Genomic DNA, 18490 nt, shown 5'->3' on the forward strand with positions numbered 1-18490 from the left:
ATGCATTCATGCATTCAAGCAAAAGCCGTATCAATTCATACAAATTTCACCCATGCATTTCAATTCAAATAATTCTCCATACAATCAAATAAATAAATTTAGCATTCTACAATTAAACTAAGAGAATCCAGCTTCCCTTACCTGGAAATTTAGCACAGCACAGTTCCAGACTTCCTCTATGTTTCCCACAAAAATTCCAGAATTTACCCCAACCCTATGGATTCACAATTATGGTGATCAAAACAGTTGCACAGTTGAAATTGAAAGGGAATGGAATTGTGGGAATCAAAAACACATGCAATCAGTAGATTGCATGTCCTAAGATTCAAAAATGTAGAAAAAGAGAGAAGAACAACTTACCCTCTTTGACAACAAAAGGAATTGGTGAAATTGGAAACCTTTGGACCAAGATGATTTAGGTAGCTACAAGAGATGAATTAAACGGTTCAATTTTTGAAAATTTGGAAGAAAATGAAATGGAGAATGAAGAGCTTGGAGAGGAGGTGATAGCTTTCAGGTAAGAAGAAGGTAACCAAAAATCTGATTTCTTCTTCATATAGACTTAAGTTAATTTTTAATTTTTTTTTTAAATGGTTCATCCTCTCATACCTTACCATGTGTCCTCTCTAAATGGTGACTAATTTACAAGTCTTTACAGAATGGGTGCATGTGGGTTTTGAATTGATGTGGTAGAAAAAAGAGAATATGTCATTACATGTTTGTATCTAAATGACATGTTAATTTTTAGTACATGCAATGAGATTGTTCCTAGAACTAAATTGTTTCTCATATCAAAATTTGAAATGAAAAATATGGTTGAAGCCAATGTGATTTTAGGTATTAGAATCATAAGGAAGGGAGATAGTATATTACTATCTCAAGAATAATACATTGAGAAAATTCTTAAGAAGTTTGGGTTTTATGACCTGAAACCAATGAGTACCCCTTATGATGCTAATTCTAAATTAATGAAAATAAAGGAGATTTGGCCATAGTATGCCCAGATAAATGGGAGCTTACTACACTTGATGAGCTTTTCTAGACCTGATATTGCTTATGCAGTAGGTAGACTGAGTAGGTACACTCAATGTACAAATCAAGAACATTGGGATGCACTTGCTAGGCTTATGAGATACTTAAGAGGTTCAATGGATTATGCCATTGAATACAGTGGATTTTTCGATGTACTAGAAGGGTACAGTGATGTTAACTGAACCTCTAATTCAGATGAGACAAAATCCACTAGTGGTTATGTATTCACACTTAGGGGTGGTGCGATTACATATAGATCAGCCAAACAAACAATTATTGCAAGATCAACAATGGAATCTGAGTTTGTCGCTCTTAAGATGGCTGAGTAGTTGAAAAACTTCTTAGCAAACATTCTACTAGGAATGAAACTGACCTCATCAGTGTCAATACACTGTGATTGTCAATCGGCAATAGCTATAGCTAAAAATAAGAATTACAATAGAAAGAATATACATATACAATTGAGACACAATTTGGTGAAGCAGCTGCTAAAGAGTGGAACTATTTCCATTAACTATGTGATGTCAGAACGGATTCTAGCAGATCCTCTGACAAAACCCTTGGGAAGACAACTGATATTAGAAACATCGAGGGGAATGGAACTTAAGCCACTTACAAACAAACAAGTGATGATAACCCAACCTTTGTGATTGGAGATCCCATGAATAAGGTTCATATGGGTAAAAACAAGTCACTTGTTAGTTTTGATAGCACTAAATTGAATTTAATCAACTATGTCCATTCCTATGGTGTGTGTGAAAGTGCTAGAGCCTGCATTATTGAGAGACTAAAATTTGTCATTAAAATTCTATGTGGTGAAAGAATTTTAGTTTTAAGAAAGTTTTTAATGATTTTCATATCTCTTATGGGTGGTGTATGATTTACAGCATACACTTGATGAAATCACCTATATGAGTGTCGAGTAAGGCCGCTTGCATGAGATCTTGTCATGATCTCTAGAGCACCCATGAATACCAGGACGTGCATGGCCTAGTAAGTGCAACACAACGATAACAGCAAGGATTGTTGGGGTGTATTGTGATTGATAAACCTCTAACACACATCAAGTGTCTTTGGTTCATATAATTTGCTATACCAACTACACTATGTGTTAAGTTTCTAAATCTAAGATTGGTTCATATAGCTTGCTACACCAGTTCTGATGCATTACATCCTATGAGACCCAGAATAAAAGTTTTTTATCTTTCTTTTAGTATTGAACTATTTGAGTCAAAGACCTTGTATTTCAACTTTCTTTTGCAATAAGTGGGGGATTGTTGTAATAATGTTAGATTATTGCAAAAGAAAACGTTGGGTTGTAACGTTCAAAACTTTAATTGCCAACAACGTTCAAATTCATTTTCTTAAGTGCTCCAACGGTAAAATATTAATGGTTTTTATTTTCTTTTATTGATTTTATTCTCCCTAAACTCTACAAATAGAGAACTCTTCCTCCATTCCAAAACGCACTAAAAAGCAGTCTTCTCTCATCCTCTTATCTTCTTTTACTCTTCTAAAAATATTTTGGGTTTGTTTTTATACTCTTTTAGAGATCCTTGCTAGTTTTGAGATCCTCAGAGATATTCAGAGAAGTTCATGTTGTATCCTGATGGACTTGTGAAATACACCGCGGATAACTCCTTAAGGACAATGGATCTACACGCCTTAGAAAATTGCGGTTTGAGTTTTAGTCAACGTTTTTACTACACTATATATGTATAGGAACATTGAAGATGGTTAAAGATTAGACTAACCAATATATTATTATTGTTGATCTTAGTGTATATTTGAAGAATATTCAACATGTTGATAAACATGATTAGGGGTGGACAAATGAAACTACACTGTACTGCTAAAAAATGTACCGAACTAAAAACTAGTCTATTTAAACTGAACTGAATTGTAAAATAGTTTAAACAAACTGAACTGAACTGTTTTTTGTTTTATTAAACTGAACTGAACTGTACTAAATTGTACTAAACTACAATATAAACTGAACTGAACTACTAACTATATTAATTTTAAACTGAATGTACTAATTTTGAACTAAATAGTATAATATGTTCTTTTTAATTGAAATTTATTTTAATATTTATCTTATTTTATTCACAAGTGTCTAATAAATTAATTTTTTAATTATTTGATATTATTATTTTCTATTTTATTCATATTTCTTTTATTATTGAAAATTATTTTATTTTTTATTTATTTATTTTATTTTATCTTATTGATAAAAAATATAAAAAATCATACACTAACACAATATATATATATATATATATATATATATATATATATATATATATATAATTTAAAAAATATAAAAATATAAGTTACCTTTTTTATTTATATACATTATATGTTTATTGATAAAAAAAACTATAAATTTTGTAATAAAAAAATTGTCTTAAAAAATTAATTATTATTTTTTATGTGAATGGTTTCTCTTATTAATATTTCATTATTAAATATAGTTTTTTTTGACAAGACGAAGCAGTTGCACGGGAATTAGAAAAAAAGAAAAAAAATATTTACATCATAAAAATACTATAGTACAATTAACTACAAATCAGTTATTTTTGTCCCATCCTAAAACATGATCTAGATTATTTACATCATAATATTTAAAAGAAAAAAAAAGTATTATTACTCGTGCGTCACATAAATAACCATTTTCATAAAACTTATTTTATTGAATTAAACCATTGTGATAATAGTTTACGTTGATATCTATTTTTCATTATATTATGACAATATATAGTTGTCATTCCTCTCATGTTTTCCTTGTGAAATTAATATAAATTTAATAGGTTGTTAAAAATATATTAGTAATTAAACGTAAAACATATACGAGATACAAAAACTTAGTAGAAAAACCTCAACATTTATCAATCTTTTCACTTCATTTCCATTATCATGGTCTAAATAACTTGAAATAAAAAGTGAAGTTACTATAACAAATCACTGACCAAATATTAGAGACAAAAATAATTTATCACTATAGTAACTAATTTAGATATAAATTTATAAATTAAAATATATTAGTATCTAAAATAATCATTATTACGAGTAAAAAATTGTAATTCGTGATCAATTAGACTTTAAATTCTTACGAAAGTTTTGACTACCACATACTTTACTAGATGAAATTCACATTTTGACAATAGTAAAATATATATTCAATGAACTTATGTATCATTAAAAAGGAAATTGTTGAAAAGTAATTTTCAATAAAGATTTAGTATCTAGGTGAAAAGACACATTTTCTAATATCATTATCCTAGAAAACAAAACTAGAAAGTGAGTTTTTATTCTCTATGTTTTTATATATCTAAAAAAGAAGTGATATTTCCAAAGAAAGGCCATAATTTTATATAACTAAAAAAGAAGTTAAGTTTGAATGTATTATAGGTTAAAAAGTAAGTAAATTATATTTAAGAGGGATAATTTGTTTGATAATGACGTAAAGGGTGTGTGAAATAATGTGATGTTATTATATTATTAAAGAGTTGAATGTGAAAAGGGTTTGGAGCAAAGTAGCATCAACATCAATCCCCCTCACCACTCAAACTTCACTTGTTTGACTTCTTTGGGAATATCATCGTCCATCGGCTACCACTGCCTCACTATCTTCTTTAACAACTTTTCAAACCAAAACATTTCTTTTTCAAATTAAAATTCATTTATATAAAACTTCTTAGCACCATTCTATATTTCCATGTGATAAATGCATTCTGCTCACATAATTCTATCGCTCCACCCCAACCCAACACTCTCTTCATTATACTCATAAATTTACCACAATATTCTCTCAATAAATTATGTAACTAGTAAAGTCAAAATTAATTTTATATAGTTTTTTTTCTTCAAAATTGTTATACGAGTTGGAGACCCAAGTGCTCCATTCATATTAATTTTTTTCTTTTATATATATATATATATATATATATATATATATATATATATATATATATATATATATATATATATAGGTTTAATATACATTTTTATCTTTATTTTTGTCAATTTTATTCAAAGTAATTTTTGACTTTTCTCTACATTTAAAGTTATCTAAATTATATTTTTTGTTCATTTGAATCATTTTTTCTATTGTCGTTAATGACACATTGTCCACGTCAATTATTGTTGAATGAGATATAAGCCTTTTGACCTATGTGATAATTGTCCAACGAGAGACTGCCACATATCAGTTTCATCTTTCATCCAAAATTAAGGAATCGATTTTTGCAGGTTGGGTTCCCATGGTGTGATGAAGCTTGTAGTTTGGGGCTTTCTCAATTTTGGTTTCTAACAGGTTGAGTTTTCATGGTGTGATGAAGATCATGGTTTAGGGCTTTCTCGATTTTAGTTTCTCACAGGTTGGGTTTTTGCAATTTGGTTTGGCTTTCTGATTTTTAGGTTTCTTAGACAAGCATAGTGATGGATAACTCGTGATTGATTTAGAAATGGTCTAACTTGGCGGCTTCCGTGGTGGTTGTTTAATCTGGGTGATGGATTTAATGAACAAACTAATACAATGGTGGATATGGAGGTGCGTTGAGGTTGACGGATATGAAGGTTCACAAAGTGATGGAGAAGATCTCGTCATTTAGTATTCATTTTCGTCGTGGCACAATGTTCCACACATGTTTATGTGGGCTGCAGGTTTTTGATGATGAAAGAGGTTGAAGGAGAACAATTGTAGAGGTTTGATGCGTCACGGTGGTCTATTGGTGGTGATGGAAGATTTCACAATGATGGTTTTGCAATCTACAGTGGCTGCGATTTGGGGTTTAAAGGAAGATGAAGATGCGACGAAGATGGTCTAACCATTGATTAGTTTTCATGGTGGTGTGAACCTAGGTTCACGGTGGTGAACTATTGTGTCTTGCAGTGATGACACGATAAAGAGATAACTAGGGTTCCTAAGGTTGAAGATGATGAGATGGATGTCTACGTCAGATAAACTAGGTTACGTCAGATAAAATGAACCACATCATTGTATGATTGTTGACTTTGATATTATACCATTGACAATTTAGATGCTACATAAAAAAGGACCAAATTAAACAAAAATTAAAGATTACTTTAAACAAAACTAAAATAAAGACCAAAATAGTTATTAAACATATTATATTATATTATACTATATATATATATATATATATATATATATATATATAATAAATATTTTGGGAAGATGTTATTACTGTGTTTATTTGTACTACCAGCATTTTCCTCGTTGATAGGTACTTTTGGATTATTTTTTTTTTTAAATTATTGGAGAGCTAGTACCTGCTGTTAGAGAAACAAATTATGAAAAGTAAAAAATTGCCTCCACATAGTTTTAAATTTTTTTATCTAAAAAAATATCCCAGTAAAATGTTTTTAAATAATTGAATGGTTGTTTGTAATTTATAAATATTAGGTATTTAAAATTTAATTGTTTTTTCATGAGATTGTATCTTTTGATAAAATTTATAATATTTTTATAAGGATATATATTGTAAAGTTTGGTGTGTTTAGCAGTCTAGGGTTTTGGTAATAATGTGCAGTATTGGTGAGGTATATTTATCCTGAAGATGCAGCTAATGATTGAAAATGGGTGGAGAGATTCCGATAACAAGAAACGTGGCAGAAGTGAAGAATTGAAGCGAGGGATGATAAAAATCACGTTGAATAAGTGCGATTATGAAAAATCATTGTCAAGCATATTGTGGAATCAAAAAGATTACAGATGATTATGTTTTTAAGAATAAAGTTGATGCATCAGAAACCACATAAAAGACTATTATTTTATTATACAACATAAGTACATTTTCTATTATGATGGAACACAACCACCCACCCACAATAATATGCTTCAAATTAGGCACCTCAATAAATTATTTTTTTTATATCACAATCGAGAAAAACGTGCTTTTTTCCGTACACCTTCATGCTCCCATGCCTGCAAACTCAACGTCAATTTCATTAATTTAACACTAAACACAAACAAAACACTCTCATTTCATTTCTTAAATCGAGAGATTAGTCAAAGTATGTTCTGTCACTAATAAAATTTGACCATGTGTCTTATGCACGTGAATTAAAAATATAGTTTAGATTAAATATTTAGACTCATTAAATTAAAATAGTTTATCAGTTTTTTTGTTACAAAAATTAATTATTGATAGTGAAAATCTCATGAATAATATATGACTATCTACAAGCAGAAAACTTCAAAAACTACGGTTAGATACATTTTGATGTTTAAAAATAATATTTATTGCAAAAATTATTTATTCTTGTTCAAGTTTTTGTAATTGAGTAAAATTATGGAAAAAAGAGAGATTTTTCTATGAATAACTTAATTTAAATCGCAAGATAAAAAAGTGAAAAAAAAAAAAGAAAAAGAAAAGAACCCACGCAAACGTTGATGTAATGGTGATGGAAAATTAGAAGAAGCCTCTGTTGACTTTCTTTTTTATCTACACGGGTAAAATGAGTTACATGACTTCACGAAAATTAAATAAATAAATAAATAAAACCTTCTTTCAAATATTTAATATAATTGGCTAATCCGGATTCGGTTATAATATTTTTTAGTGAATTAATTTACACATATAGTGGTATTCAGGCGTTAATTTTCACTTTTGTGAAAAGTAAAATCTCATAATTTTATAAAACTCAAACACACACAGAGATAGGCTCATAAAATTCAAAACTAAAAACACACACACAAACAGTACAAGTATTATTTTCACTTGTAACTACTCCTAACTAAAAACTCAAGTATAGTTTGAAACAAAATCATACTTGACTAAAGGTTTGGTGAGTAAAGTGAATAATCCAAAAAGATCACAATTTTATCTCATTAGGTAGAAAAAAAAAAAAAACATGTCTTTCCATGAATACAAGGTTTAGATATTCTACTAGTTTGTCATACAAACTCAATGTTCTTGTGATGTTATGGGGACTAAATGTGTTGAGCAGTAAAATGAGAGTCCTTTTACAGTTCTTGATCACTTGTTCTTCTTATTTGTACATAGAGCACTTAAAAAAAAACTATGGTAAATCGGACCACTCAAATCATGACACTTGATAACTTGGGAAGAAAGTTTTACAACAATAATGTGCACATCCCACTAACTAATATGGACACTAAATCATAATTGTTCTTGTGACTATAAATAGGCCTAAAATATCATAAAATATGACAACTCATTTTGAATGCTTTGGTTGAGGTCCAAAAAATCTGAGACTTTAATTATGTATGTTTAAAAATCTCACATCACTTAAGATTTAAGAATAATATAATAATAATAATAATATATATATATATATATATATATATATATATATATATATATATATTACCAATGAGGAGTATTGGTGTCATGAAGATAATGATTTTGATGATGCTACAAAGTGAAAAATATAAAGACCCTTGTATTAAGTTTTAAAAGTGTATCTGTATGATGATCTGCGAGGAAAAAGAACAAGAGTGCAGATGAAGATTGAACGACGTTGAACACATTGAGTACTGGCTGAAAATAGTTCAAGACCTAACGGTCACTCACAAACAGTTGAAGGCTGAACAAGGTTCAGTAAGCAGTTAAAGTCCGAACGGTCAAGAATACTGTTCATGGTCAAACACAACTAAAAGGTTGAACGGTCACTATCAGTAAAAGACTGAACGAGATGTATTAGTTGAAGGTTGGACGATGTATAACAGTTCAAGGCTGAATAGAGGATGAACACTGGTCGAACACAGTTGAAGACCGAACGACCTCGAACAAAGGCTGAACATGCAGAGTAGAGAATCTGAAGACCGAACAGTCACTAACAAATATAGGCCAAACATTTGATGATTGAACGACCTCCAACAACAGGTCGAGCAGTTGATGACCGAGCGGTTTCCATCAACGAGCTGAACAGGTGACGACAGTGATCAAACAAGGCATGACCGAATGGTTTAAGGCTTGACCGAGACCAAGTAGTTCGAACCGAACGGTGGAGAGCATGATCGAGACCGAGCAATTAGCACTGAGCGCTGAAAAGTTGTAAGGAACCAAGCCAAACGACAAAAGGTGATAAGGACTCGAGCCAAACGATCAAAGGCAGTGAGGAATAAAGTTGAACAACAGAAGGCAATAAGGGATTAAACCGAATGGTAGAAGGAGTTGAAGAACTAAAGCCGACTGGTTTAAAGGGTCAATAATCAAATTTTTCCAAGTCTCACAAATAATCGATTATCACTTACAATAATCGATTATTGCTGGCAGTTGTAAAGTGTCTTTCCAGTTTTGGACCAGCAGACTATATATACCTTTGCCTAACACTTCAGATAGGTATCAATATCATTTTAAGAATACAATTTGTCTGAGGAAGTTCTCAAAGTGATAGTTTGCTCATTGTCAAGTCTTGTGAATAGGAGAAGCTCGCGCTTTGTTTGTCAAAGGTCAGAGTGGTTCTCTTCAAGTTAGCTAAGCTATTTTCTTCCGGTTCGTTGGTCGAAGGAAGAATTTTGTTGCACTCTTCCAATTCGTCTGTCGAAGGAAAATGCTAATTGTCCCTTCCGATTCGTTCGTCGAAGGAAGGTTTTGTATTTCTATTTTATTCACTATATTGTAATTTGTGAAACTGAATTTAGTGAAAACGTTAACCACTCTTTATAGTGATTAGTAACTGGACGTAAAATATGTTGATTCGAACAAGTATAAAAGTCTTATGTGAATTTTATACTCCTTACACTCTTTACATTTTTTGCACATCAACTGTTTGTTAAAGCATTTATAAGAAAATTAAAAGAACCATTTTTAAAATTGACCGAACAAGCTCTTTGCTTTTAACAATCCGTATCGTACTCTATTTTATTATTTCCACTGCACAAAATCGATACAGATTATTGTTCCAACAATAAATAAATAAATATATATATATATATATATATATATATATATATATATATATATATATATATATATATATATATATATATATATATNATATATATATATATATATATATATATATATATATTAGTCTAGTAACCCATCGAAGTGCTTTTAGAGACAAAATTGCTATAAAATTACCGAACTCTAAAATAAACAATATCTTGAATGCTAAGGTCTATTGTAATTTATATACATATTTCTTTTTTAACTTATTGAAAATCCTTTTAAGATAAAATTGTGTTAAAATAATTTATCTCCAAAAAAGATAATACTTTATATATATATATATATATATATATATATATATATATATATATATATATATATATATATATATATATATATATATATATATATATGATTATTGATCTTAATGATTTTGTCCTAACAAAATTGAGGAGATTACTCTAGTACCACAACTTTCACCTTGAGATTTGCTCTAAAAGATCCAAAAGGCCTCATGTTAATTAAGAATCAAAACTAAAGATAATTTATGAATAACTTTCTATTTAAACTATATTTATAGTTAAACCTTTGACTAATAACTTGCTCATATATGTCTAAAAATATCATATCATTTACAAATTACAACCAATATAATTTATATACACTATTATTCTTAAAAAAAAAAAAAGAGAACTTAAAATTATTTCTACCTCTTTATTTTTGTATTGAAAAACTTATTTTGATGATCCAAAATTTCTTCCTAATTATATTACTGTATTTGTGTTCAAATCATAATTAAAAAGAAGAAGGAAAATTTGCTATCTAGAATGAAGAACATTAGCTAGGAACCATACTAATAATTTAGGTATTTAATTGAAGTATATATTTTGGTACAAAATTGAAACATGTGGTTTAAGTTAAAGGAAGAAAAGATAAAATGCCATGAGGCATGATCTAGAAGTCTTTTTAGGCTTGCACGTACTTGTTTCCATTATAGTTCCTAGACTAAAATTCCTAAGCTACTATGTGCTAACACAAACACGTGTTCCACATGCAAATACAAATTTTCACCTCAAACATTTTTTATTAACAGATCAAAAGTATGCATGTTAAAAATATTTTATTCATATAACATTTATATTTAATTAATATTTAAATTCTTGACAAATTTGAAAACTTTTAACTAAGTCCTTCATAAATTTTCATAGTTTATTGAATACCAAAAAAAATATTTTTAATTCAATCTTTGTCGTTTTATTTTTTTCTTAATTGAATGATGTTATTGTTAATTGGATAATATAATTATTATCTTTATCCCATTACCTTACTTAATTATGTTAGATTTAATTTTATAATTTATTTATTGCAAATTAAAATATTTTTACATAAATACTAACTTCTTTTGTGTAATAACGGAAGCGTTTTTGTTTTTTGAATGGCACTTACTAACGATAATAGTTTTTATTGGAGAGGTTATCAGTGGAGAATATAAATAGGGTACGAGTAAGTGATAGATTTAAATAGAAAACCTAACAAAATATAGCATGAAAGCTAGAGGAAAATATTCAGGATTAGATATTTAATTGGAGTAAAAAAAGATTTTATTTATTTATCTAAATAAATAAATACGCTGTATATTCAATTTATTTTAAACTATTATCTCTTTCTTTTATTTTGAATAAAATAAAAGTTTAAAAATAAAAGTTTAATTATTTAGATAATCTCTATTTTCGGTGTCTTTTTCTTAAATATTCTTTTTTTTTTATCTCAATTGAGTTTTTATTTTTGAAAAATTAAAGCAATTAGGCCGATTGTTATTAGTTTTATACTAACCTCAATAAAGAGGGAGGTGTCAGCTTGTGGTTTTTAAAAAAATTTTAGATATTTTTTAATTTTTTTTAAATAAAAAATTGTCACGTGTCAAGATGACATTGTGCCATGTAACAATAATAGTGTGATGTGACACTGTCACTGTCATGTGTCACTGTCAGACCATGTGTCATTGCATTTATCTCAATTTGGTCTCTATATTTTTATTTTTTCTCATTTTGGTCATAGTATTTTTATTTTGTCTAAATTTAGTCCTAACTTTTTAAAATTTAAACAATTTTGTTTCTCTCTAAATTCAAACAAAATTTAATTTGCATATAAACCTTCACACATTTTTTATACAAATTGATAATTTTATTAGAAAAATAAAAACATTATGAACTAACATGACACATTTTTATTTACGTAGTATTATCAAAAGTCAAAACAAATTATAATTTAAGACAAATAAAAATAAAGAAACACATTTAAAATTTTTCTCCAAAATTAAACAACAAATAAAATCATTTTACTTATATAATATGAATGAGAAAATTATAAAAGTTAACATTTGAATAATACTTAATAAAGTAAATTATCAATGCAGTCACATTTACAACCATCTTATCATAAAACACATTTCTATCAGTCATTTCGTTAGTTATTTCTTTACAATTTCACATTAATTAGGATTTTCACATAATTTTTTTTCAATTTGTTAAAAATATTCGTATATATTATATAGAAATTAAATTTTGTTTGAATTTGGGAGAAACAAAATTATTTAATTTTTAAAAAATTAAAACTAAATTGAGATAAAATAAAAATACTAAGACCAAATTGAGACCAATGTAATGACACATGACATTGTCAGTGTTACGCCACACTGTCATTGTCATGTGGGATAATATTAACTTGATACATAATAATTTCTTTTTCTTTTAAAATGACTTAAAAAATAAACAAAAATGAAAATAAAAATAATTAAAAAAACCACAAGTTGACACGTAACATTTCTTTAATTATGTTAGTACGAAACTAACTTACAATAACATAATTGTTTTAATTTTTCAAAAATAGAAACCGACAAAATAAAATGAACGACCTACTAAAAAAATTAGTAGAAAATAAGGACTATGAATAATTAAACCTAAATGACTGGTTATTAAATAAAAAAAAAAAGGTATCTTCTTGTTTTTGTTCTTTTTAAACTCAACTTCCAAAGTGCTTTGAATTTTCAGTTCTCCGTTCTTTCGGTGTGATTAAAATGTTTTGTCCTTGTCATGATTTTTTTATTGAAGTTTTCTAAATATGATTTTCGTCTTACTTATTATTATTAACTTAATGTTTTTTTTAATAAGTTTATTAAATAAATAAAAATAATAATCCACTATTTTAAATCTACATATAAAAAAATTTCACTAATAATACACATGACACACGCGACAATGTACATCTATTGTTTACGACAGTTTAGCAATAGCCCATCATATTATACTTTATATCATATTATTATAAAAATACTAGTTTCTATTTTAAAATATTAAAAAATACATAATTTTTATAAAGAAAACATCTGAAGATAAATATAAACGTTTTGCACAATAATATTACCTAACATTGTGAAAAGAAGATGTATCTTCAGTACATAATATAACAGCGGAAAAACATAGGTATATGTGATTGTTTTACTTATGGATTTGATGATATATTAACAACATTTTGATCACTTTTTTTACAACGGGACACGTGTCATCGTTTTATTGGTCCATTTAAATTTACGTTTAAAAAATATTTAAAACGGACCAATCACAAACTGTCACGCATGTATTGTCAAAAAGTTGTCAAAAAAGTATTGTTAAAAGAATTTTTTCCTAAGATTATTCCCGTACTTTTTTGGCTGGTGTGAAGCTGCTACGGAGGACCAACTATACCATGGATTGCACAAATTCATGGGATTCAATTCTTAAAAGGTGGTTGAAATGTCCTTTTTTGGGATTCAAACAAGGAAAAACTTCTTTTAAAGATATTTTTTTAACAACTTTTTGACAACGCATACGTGACAGCTTGTGATTGGTCCGTTTTAAATATTTTTTAAACATAAATTCAAATAAACCAATAAAATGATAATACGTGTCCCGTTGTAAAAAAAGTTGTCAAAAAGTGTTGTGAAAATATCATTCAAAAAATCAATTTGTAAACCAGACAAAGATTAAAAGTTTATGTGGTCGCAATACTTTCCACAAGAAGCCAAAGTTGTTGGCAAGTATACATCCTTAAAAAGTAAACACTTACCTCTTCAAACTTTCATCTCCACACTTCAAATTCCACTTCTTCTTCTCATAATGCTTTGCCCCTCAACATTTAGAGCCAAACAAATCACATATATGTAATGGTTTTACGTTAAACTTTCGTTTAGTACATGTGAATTCCAACCAACTCAAAAACCTTTTTTTTTTTCTTTCACTAAAAATAAATTTATTCTCTCTGAATGTAGAACAAAGAGAGGAAATAGTTTGGCATAAAAAAATGCACATATAGTTCGGTAAGAGCACGAAATCAAACACAATCAGATAACCTTTTACCAGAATAAAGCAATTGTTTTTTATGTGCCAACCAATACTTAGAAGCATGGTCGGATTTTCTCTAACGTGGACATAATAAAATCCAGTCTAGTCAAGGCTTTTCATATATATATATATATATATGCACCAAGCATTTTTCATTTTTCACCTTCTTGATATCTACCACTTGGCCACATGGACCATCTTAGACTTATTCTCCTACTCTTCCTGTTCCTACCCACCTGCTTCTCTTTCACGTTTGAAACTCCTTCAATCAATGAGTTTACCAATCAAAGTTCTTCTTCTTTGAAGCAGAAGATTCTGGAGCTAGCTAACAGTCCTAGCACGGTGAAATGGATGAAGAGAATAAGGAGGGAAATCCATGAATATCCAGAACTTGCGAATGAGGAGTTCAGGACAAGTGCTCTCATCAGGCGTGAGCTTGACCAGTTGGGTGTTGCTTACAACTGGCCTGTGGCTGGGACTGGTGTGGTTGCCAAACTTGGTTCTGGGTCTCCTCCTTTTGTTGCTCTTAGAGCAGACATGGATGCTTTGCCAATTCAGGTTAGTGTTACTATTTTGCAGACCACACACAGTCTTGTGTTGTTCGTTAAGGTCTTTGTTCTGTTTCTCACTTTGTTCTTCCAAGCTTTTCTTCTTTGATGCCTCATGGACACAAGTGATGGACGTGTATGCATGCTCGTGTTTGCGGATACTAAGCTCTGGCTAGTTTTGGCTATTGATTTTGTTGTTTCTTTTAGTGAAAAACAAATCAGAAAAAGGATCCTAGTAAATAGTTATGTTTCCTGGGTGGACAAAACTCTTAAAAGATAGGAACAAGTTTAATTGTTTGTAGTCTTCTTGAGTTGGGAATTGGTGTTTGTTTGAATCCGAGGATTACGTGCTGCTTGTTAATTTCACTGATCCAAAATACAAGAGGAAACAGTATTAGTTTTGAAAGCTTTTGATCATGTAACTGGAAATAGTTTTCAGAAGTGGAAAAAGGAAACAGTGGCAAGATAATTATCATTGAATTCCACTAAGTACAACCTGGAGTACTGTTATTATATGGGAAAGTTGTGACCATAATTTAAATGAAATTCACACCTTAATCCACCATTAATATTCCAATGGATTAAATCAGTTAATTTCCTTTCACAACTTCTACACGACTTTTTTATTTATTTTTTTCACTTCTTTTACTCAGATTTCTAATCTCGTTTATTTATATTGTAAACCACCCATTTGTGATCAAATAAGGTAATCAATTTGATCATTTGGTATCAGTATATACCGTTGCAATACTTTTTACATTTGTACTAGGCTGAGAATGGGGACGTAACCTTCCTTCTTTACCAATTGTATATTCTAGGACAAATTTGGCAAGTAATTGATGGTTAGTTTGACATATTTGACTGGGAACAGGAAAGGGTTGATTGGGAGCATAAGAGCAAAGTAGATGGAAAAATGCATGCTTGTGCACACGATGCACATGTTGCCATGCTACTTGGGGCAACAAAGATACTGCAAGAAATGAAGGACATGTTACAGGTGAAGCGTAATAGGAAGATGAACATTGTAGGATGTACCATAATATGTCTTTCTTCCTTTGAAAACTTTTAACTTCACATGCAGACTACTGTTGTTCTAATATTCCAACCAGCAGAGGAAAGAGGCACAGGAGCAAAAGAAATGATCCAAGAAAAGGTGCTTGAAGATGTTGGGGCTATTCTTGGGTTGCACTTGGGGCCAGAGTACGAAACGGGTGTTGTTGCATCACGGCCAGGGGAGTTTTTAGCTGGATGTGGAGGCTTCAAAGCAAAAATCAGTGGAAAACGGGGTTTAGCAGGAGTTCCCCAGCATTGTTATGATCCAGTTTTGGCTGCTTCAACATCAGTTATTAGCTTGCAAAACATTGTTTCAAGGGAGGTTGATCCTTTGGATTCTCAGGTGGAGTGAAATATTCTCAAATTCAGTTGTAAAAAAACATTGCAAGATGAAACTTTTGGCGCATTAATTAGTATGTATGACTGATTCTCTTCGTGGTTTGGCAGGTGCTTTCTGTGGCCATGATCAATGCAGGGTTTGCTCACGACATCATCCCTGATTCAGCTACATTTGGAGGTACGTATAGAGCATTCAGCAAAAAGAGCTTCTATGGACTGAGGAAAAGGATAGAAGAGGTAAATGTCTGGTCGTGACCATTCCATTTTGTTTTATCAAGCATCAAGTTGAAATACTTAGTTAACATGATTTTAGGTAAATGATTGATTTTTGAGATGAAACAACTTTCAGTATATATTATGTAAGATGGAGAATCTTATACTTTGTTTCTCCAATAACTAAAGATATAAAGAGATTGCATGTAACCTGTTTTGGGCAGGTTGTGAAAGGGCAGGCAGAAGTACATAGGTGCCATGCTGAGGTTGAGTTCTTAGGTAATGAACATCCCACAATCCCTCCAACCAAAAATGATGTAAGAATATACGAACTAGCACAGCAAGTCTCTAGTAAGATTGTTGGAGAAGATAACATAGAATTAGCTCCCCTCTTCACTGGGAGTGAAGATTTTGCATTTTACTTGGAAAAAGTACCAGGCACATTCCTTCTTCTGGGTACACGAAATGAGAAGACTGGATCCACATATCCTGCTCATAGTCCTTACTTTTTCATTGATGAAGATGTTCTTCCCATTGGGGCTGCGATACATGCAGCTTTTGCTCTTTCATACCACTCTTATTCAACAAACTCATACTCCTTCTAATTCAACACATTCTTTGTCATAAGTAGCAGTCAGGGAACATTTTTTTTGTCTGCTTAATGCATATTGAATTTGCTTTACCAATCTGCTATTACAAATACTCAACCACAACTAAAATCCTAAGATTTTCATTGTTTTACATCCTTCACCACTTAATAAAACTTTAAACTTGTATTATTATTAGATTATCATTTAAGTACAACTTTATCATGTATAATTAGTTTTTTACTTTACTGTTTTTGAAAATAACATGAATCATAAAAAGGAAACTCTTAAGATTGTCGACCGTTTCTGCAACGTTTGAATGGTTTGGGAACATGCGAATAGTGACCCTTATCTGCATCATTTATTGATTATGAACTTTGGAAAAGCCATCAAACACGTCACCAAGAAGCATATTCCTCGGACTTTAGATAGTGGGATAAAGTTTTGTATGGTACGAGAAATGGGAGTGCATACAATTTTGTTCAAATTCACCGAACCAACATAGGACACTGCAGGAGCTAATTAATGTACTTTAGGTAAGAAACAGGTGAAACAATGAAAGTTGCTAGGTGCAAGTGGTTTTGTCGGTCCCGTTTACGGGTCTGACATCATGCTACCCATCCTTCACTCATCACTATTCAGTCGTAATGAAGCAGAACAGCCACACTCCAAACAACAAAACAAGCTATTAACATGGTGAATTTGAACATTGAGTCATATCTACCCTCAGCTAATTGCTGTATCCTTCTCAATAGAAGATGAAATTATGTTTTTCTGCTTCATTTTTTTTTATAATGTTAAATAAGTATTTTTAAAATTTAGTAACCTTAAAAAAACGATTAATATTTCTTACATTTAATATTTGATATAAGTGACATTTGAGAATTTCTTAAATTTTATTCATTAACTTATCATTTTCTATTCATAATTTTCATAAAAATACATTAATAATAATAAATAAAAAGGATGATACAACCTAAATGAAGAGAAAATCCACAAATGAAAAAAAAGGTGATTTATTAGTAAAACTTGATTAATTTTGAGTATTGTCTCCTTTAATTAAAGTTAAATTGTTTTCATACTAAAACTTTTCCTCATAAAATAAGTCAACTTTTAATAACGTCGTGAAATTATTGACAACTTGTTTTTTATTATATATTTGAAACATTATATTTTGACGTGATGCAATCACAAACTTGTTTTCACATTATATCTATGGGAGTATTTTGCTTATGATGTATTATTTCCAAAAATCTTCTTAACCAAAATGTTTAGGTTGTACAATGTATTTTGTATTGGTTATTTAAGGGTGGAATGAGTAGTTTCTTTGACGATAATGATATTGTACTATTACCGATATGATATGCATATAATGATATTATTCTTTTCTTCATCATCTTGATGGAAGAATCTCCGATCCTTCACAATAATAATTTTGTAGTGAGGTTTCATTG

The 18490-nt window shown here is 29.7% G+C and overlaps 1 protein-coding gene across 1 annotated transcript; it reads left to right on the plus strand.

Annotated features, from left to right (window-relative positions):
• Window positions 1-14472: 14472 nt before the first annotated feature.
• On the plus strand, window positions 14473-17197 carry LOC106766121 (IAA-amino acid hydrolase ILR1-like 4). Its single transcript, XM_014650879.2, has 5 exons — window positions 14473-14854; window positions 15716-15841; window positions 15926-16240; window positions 16345-16473; window positions 16674-17197. Exons 1-5 carry the CDS (start codon window positions 14486-14488, stop codon window positions 17052-17054), a joined length of 1320 nt encoding a protein of 439 aa, XP_014506365.1. The 5' UTR covers window positions 14473-14485; the 3' UTR covers window positions 17055-17197.
• The last annotated feature ends 1293 nt before the right edge of the window (window positions 17198-18490 follow it).

The sequence above is a fragment of the Vigna radiata genome, chromosome 7 (genome assembly GCF_000741045.1).
Source record: "Vigna radiata var. radiata cultivar VC1973A chromosome 7, Vradiata_ver6, whole genome shotgun sequence".
Lineage (NCBI taxonomy): Eukaryota > Viridiplantae > Streptophyta > Magnoliopsida > Fabales > Fabaceae > Vigna > Vigna radiata.

What these genes read in the sequence shown, in the direction of transcription:
- LOC106766121 (XM_014650879.2), top strand. Translation starts at nt 14,486, where the DNA reads ATGGACCATCTTAGACTTATTCTCCTACTCTTCCTGTTCCTACCCACC. An exon ending in TGGATGCTTTGCCAATTCAG is followed by an intron (nt 14,855 to 15,715) that starts GTTAGTGTTACT and finishes GACTGGGAACAG; the next exon opens with GAAAGGGTTGATTGGGAGCA. An exon ending in AAATGAAGGACATGTTACAG is followed by an intron (nt 15,842 to 15,925) that starts GTGAAGCGTAAT and finishes CTTCACATGCAG; the next exon opens with ACTACTGTTGTTCTAATATT.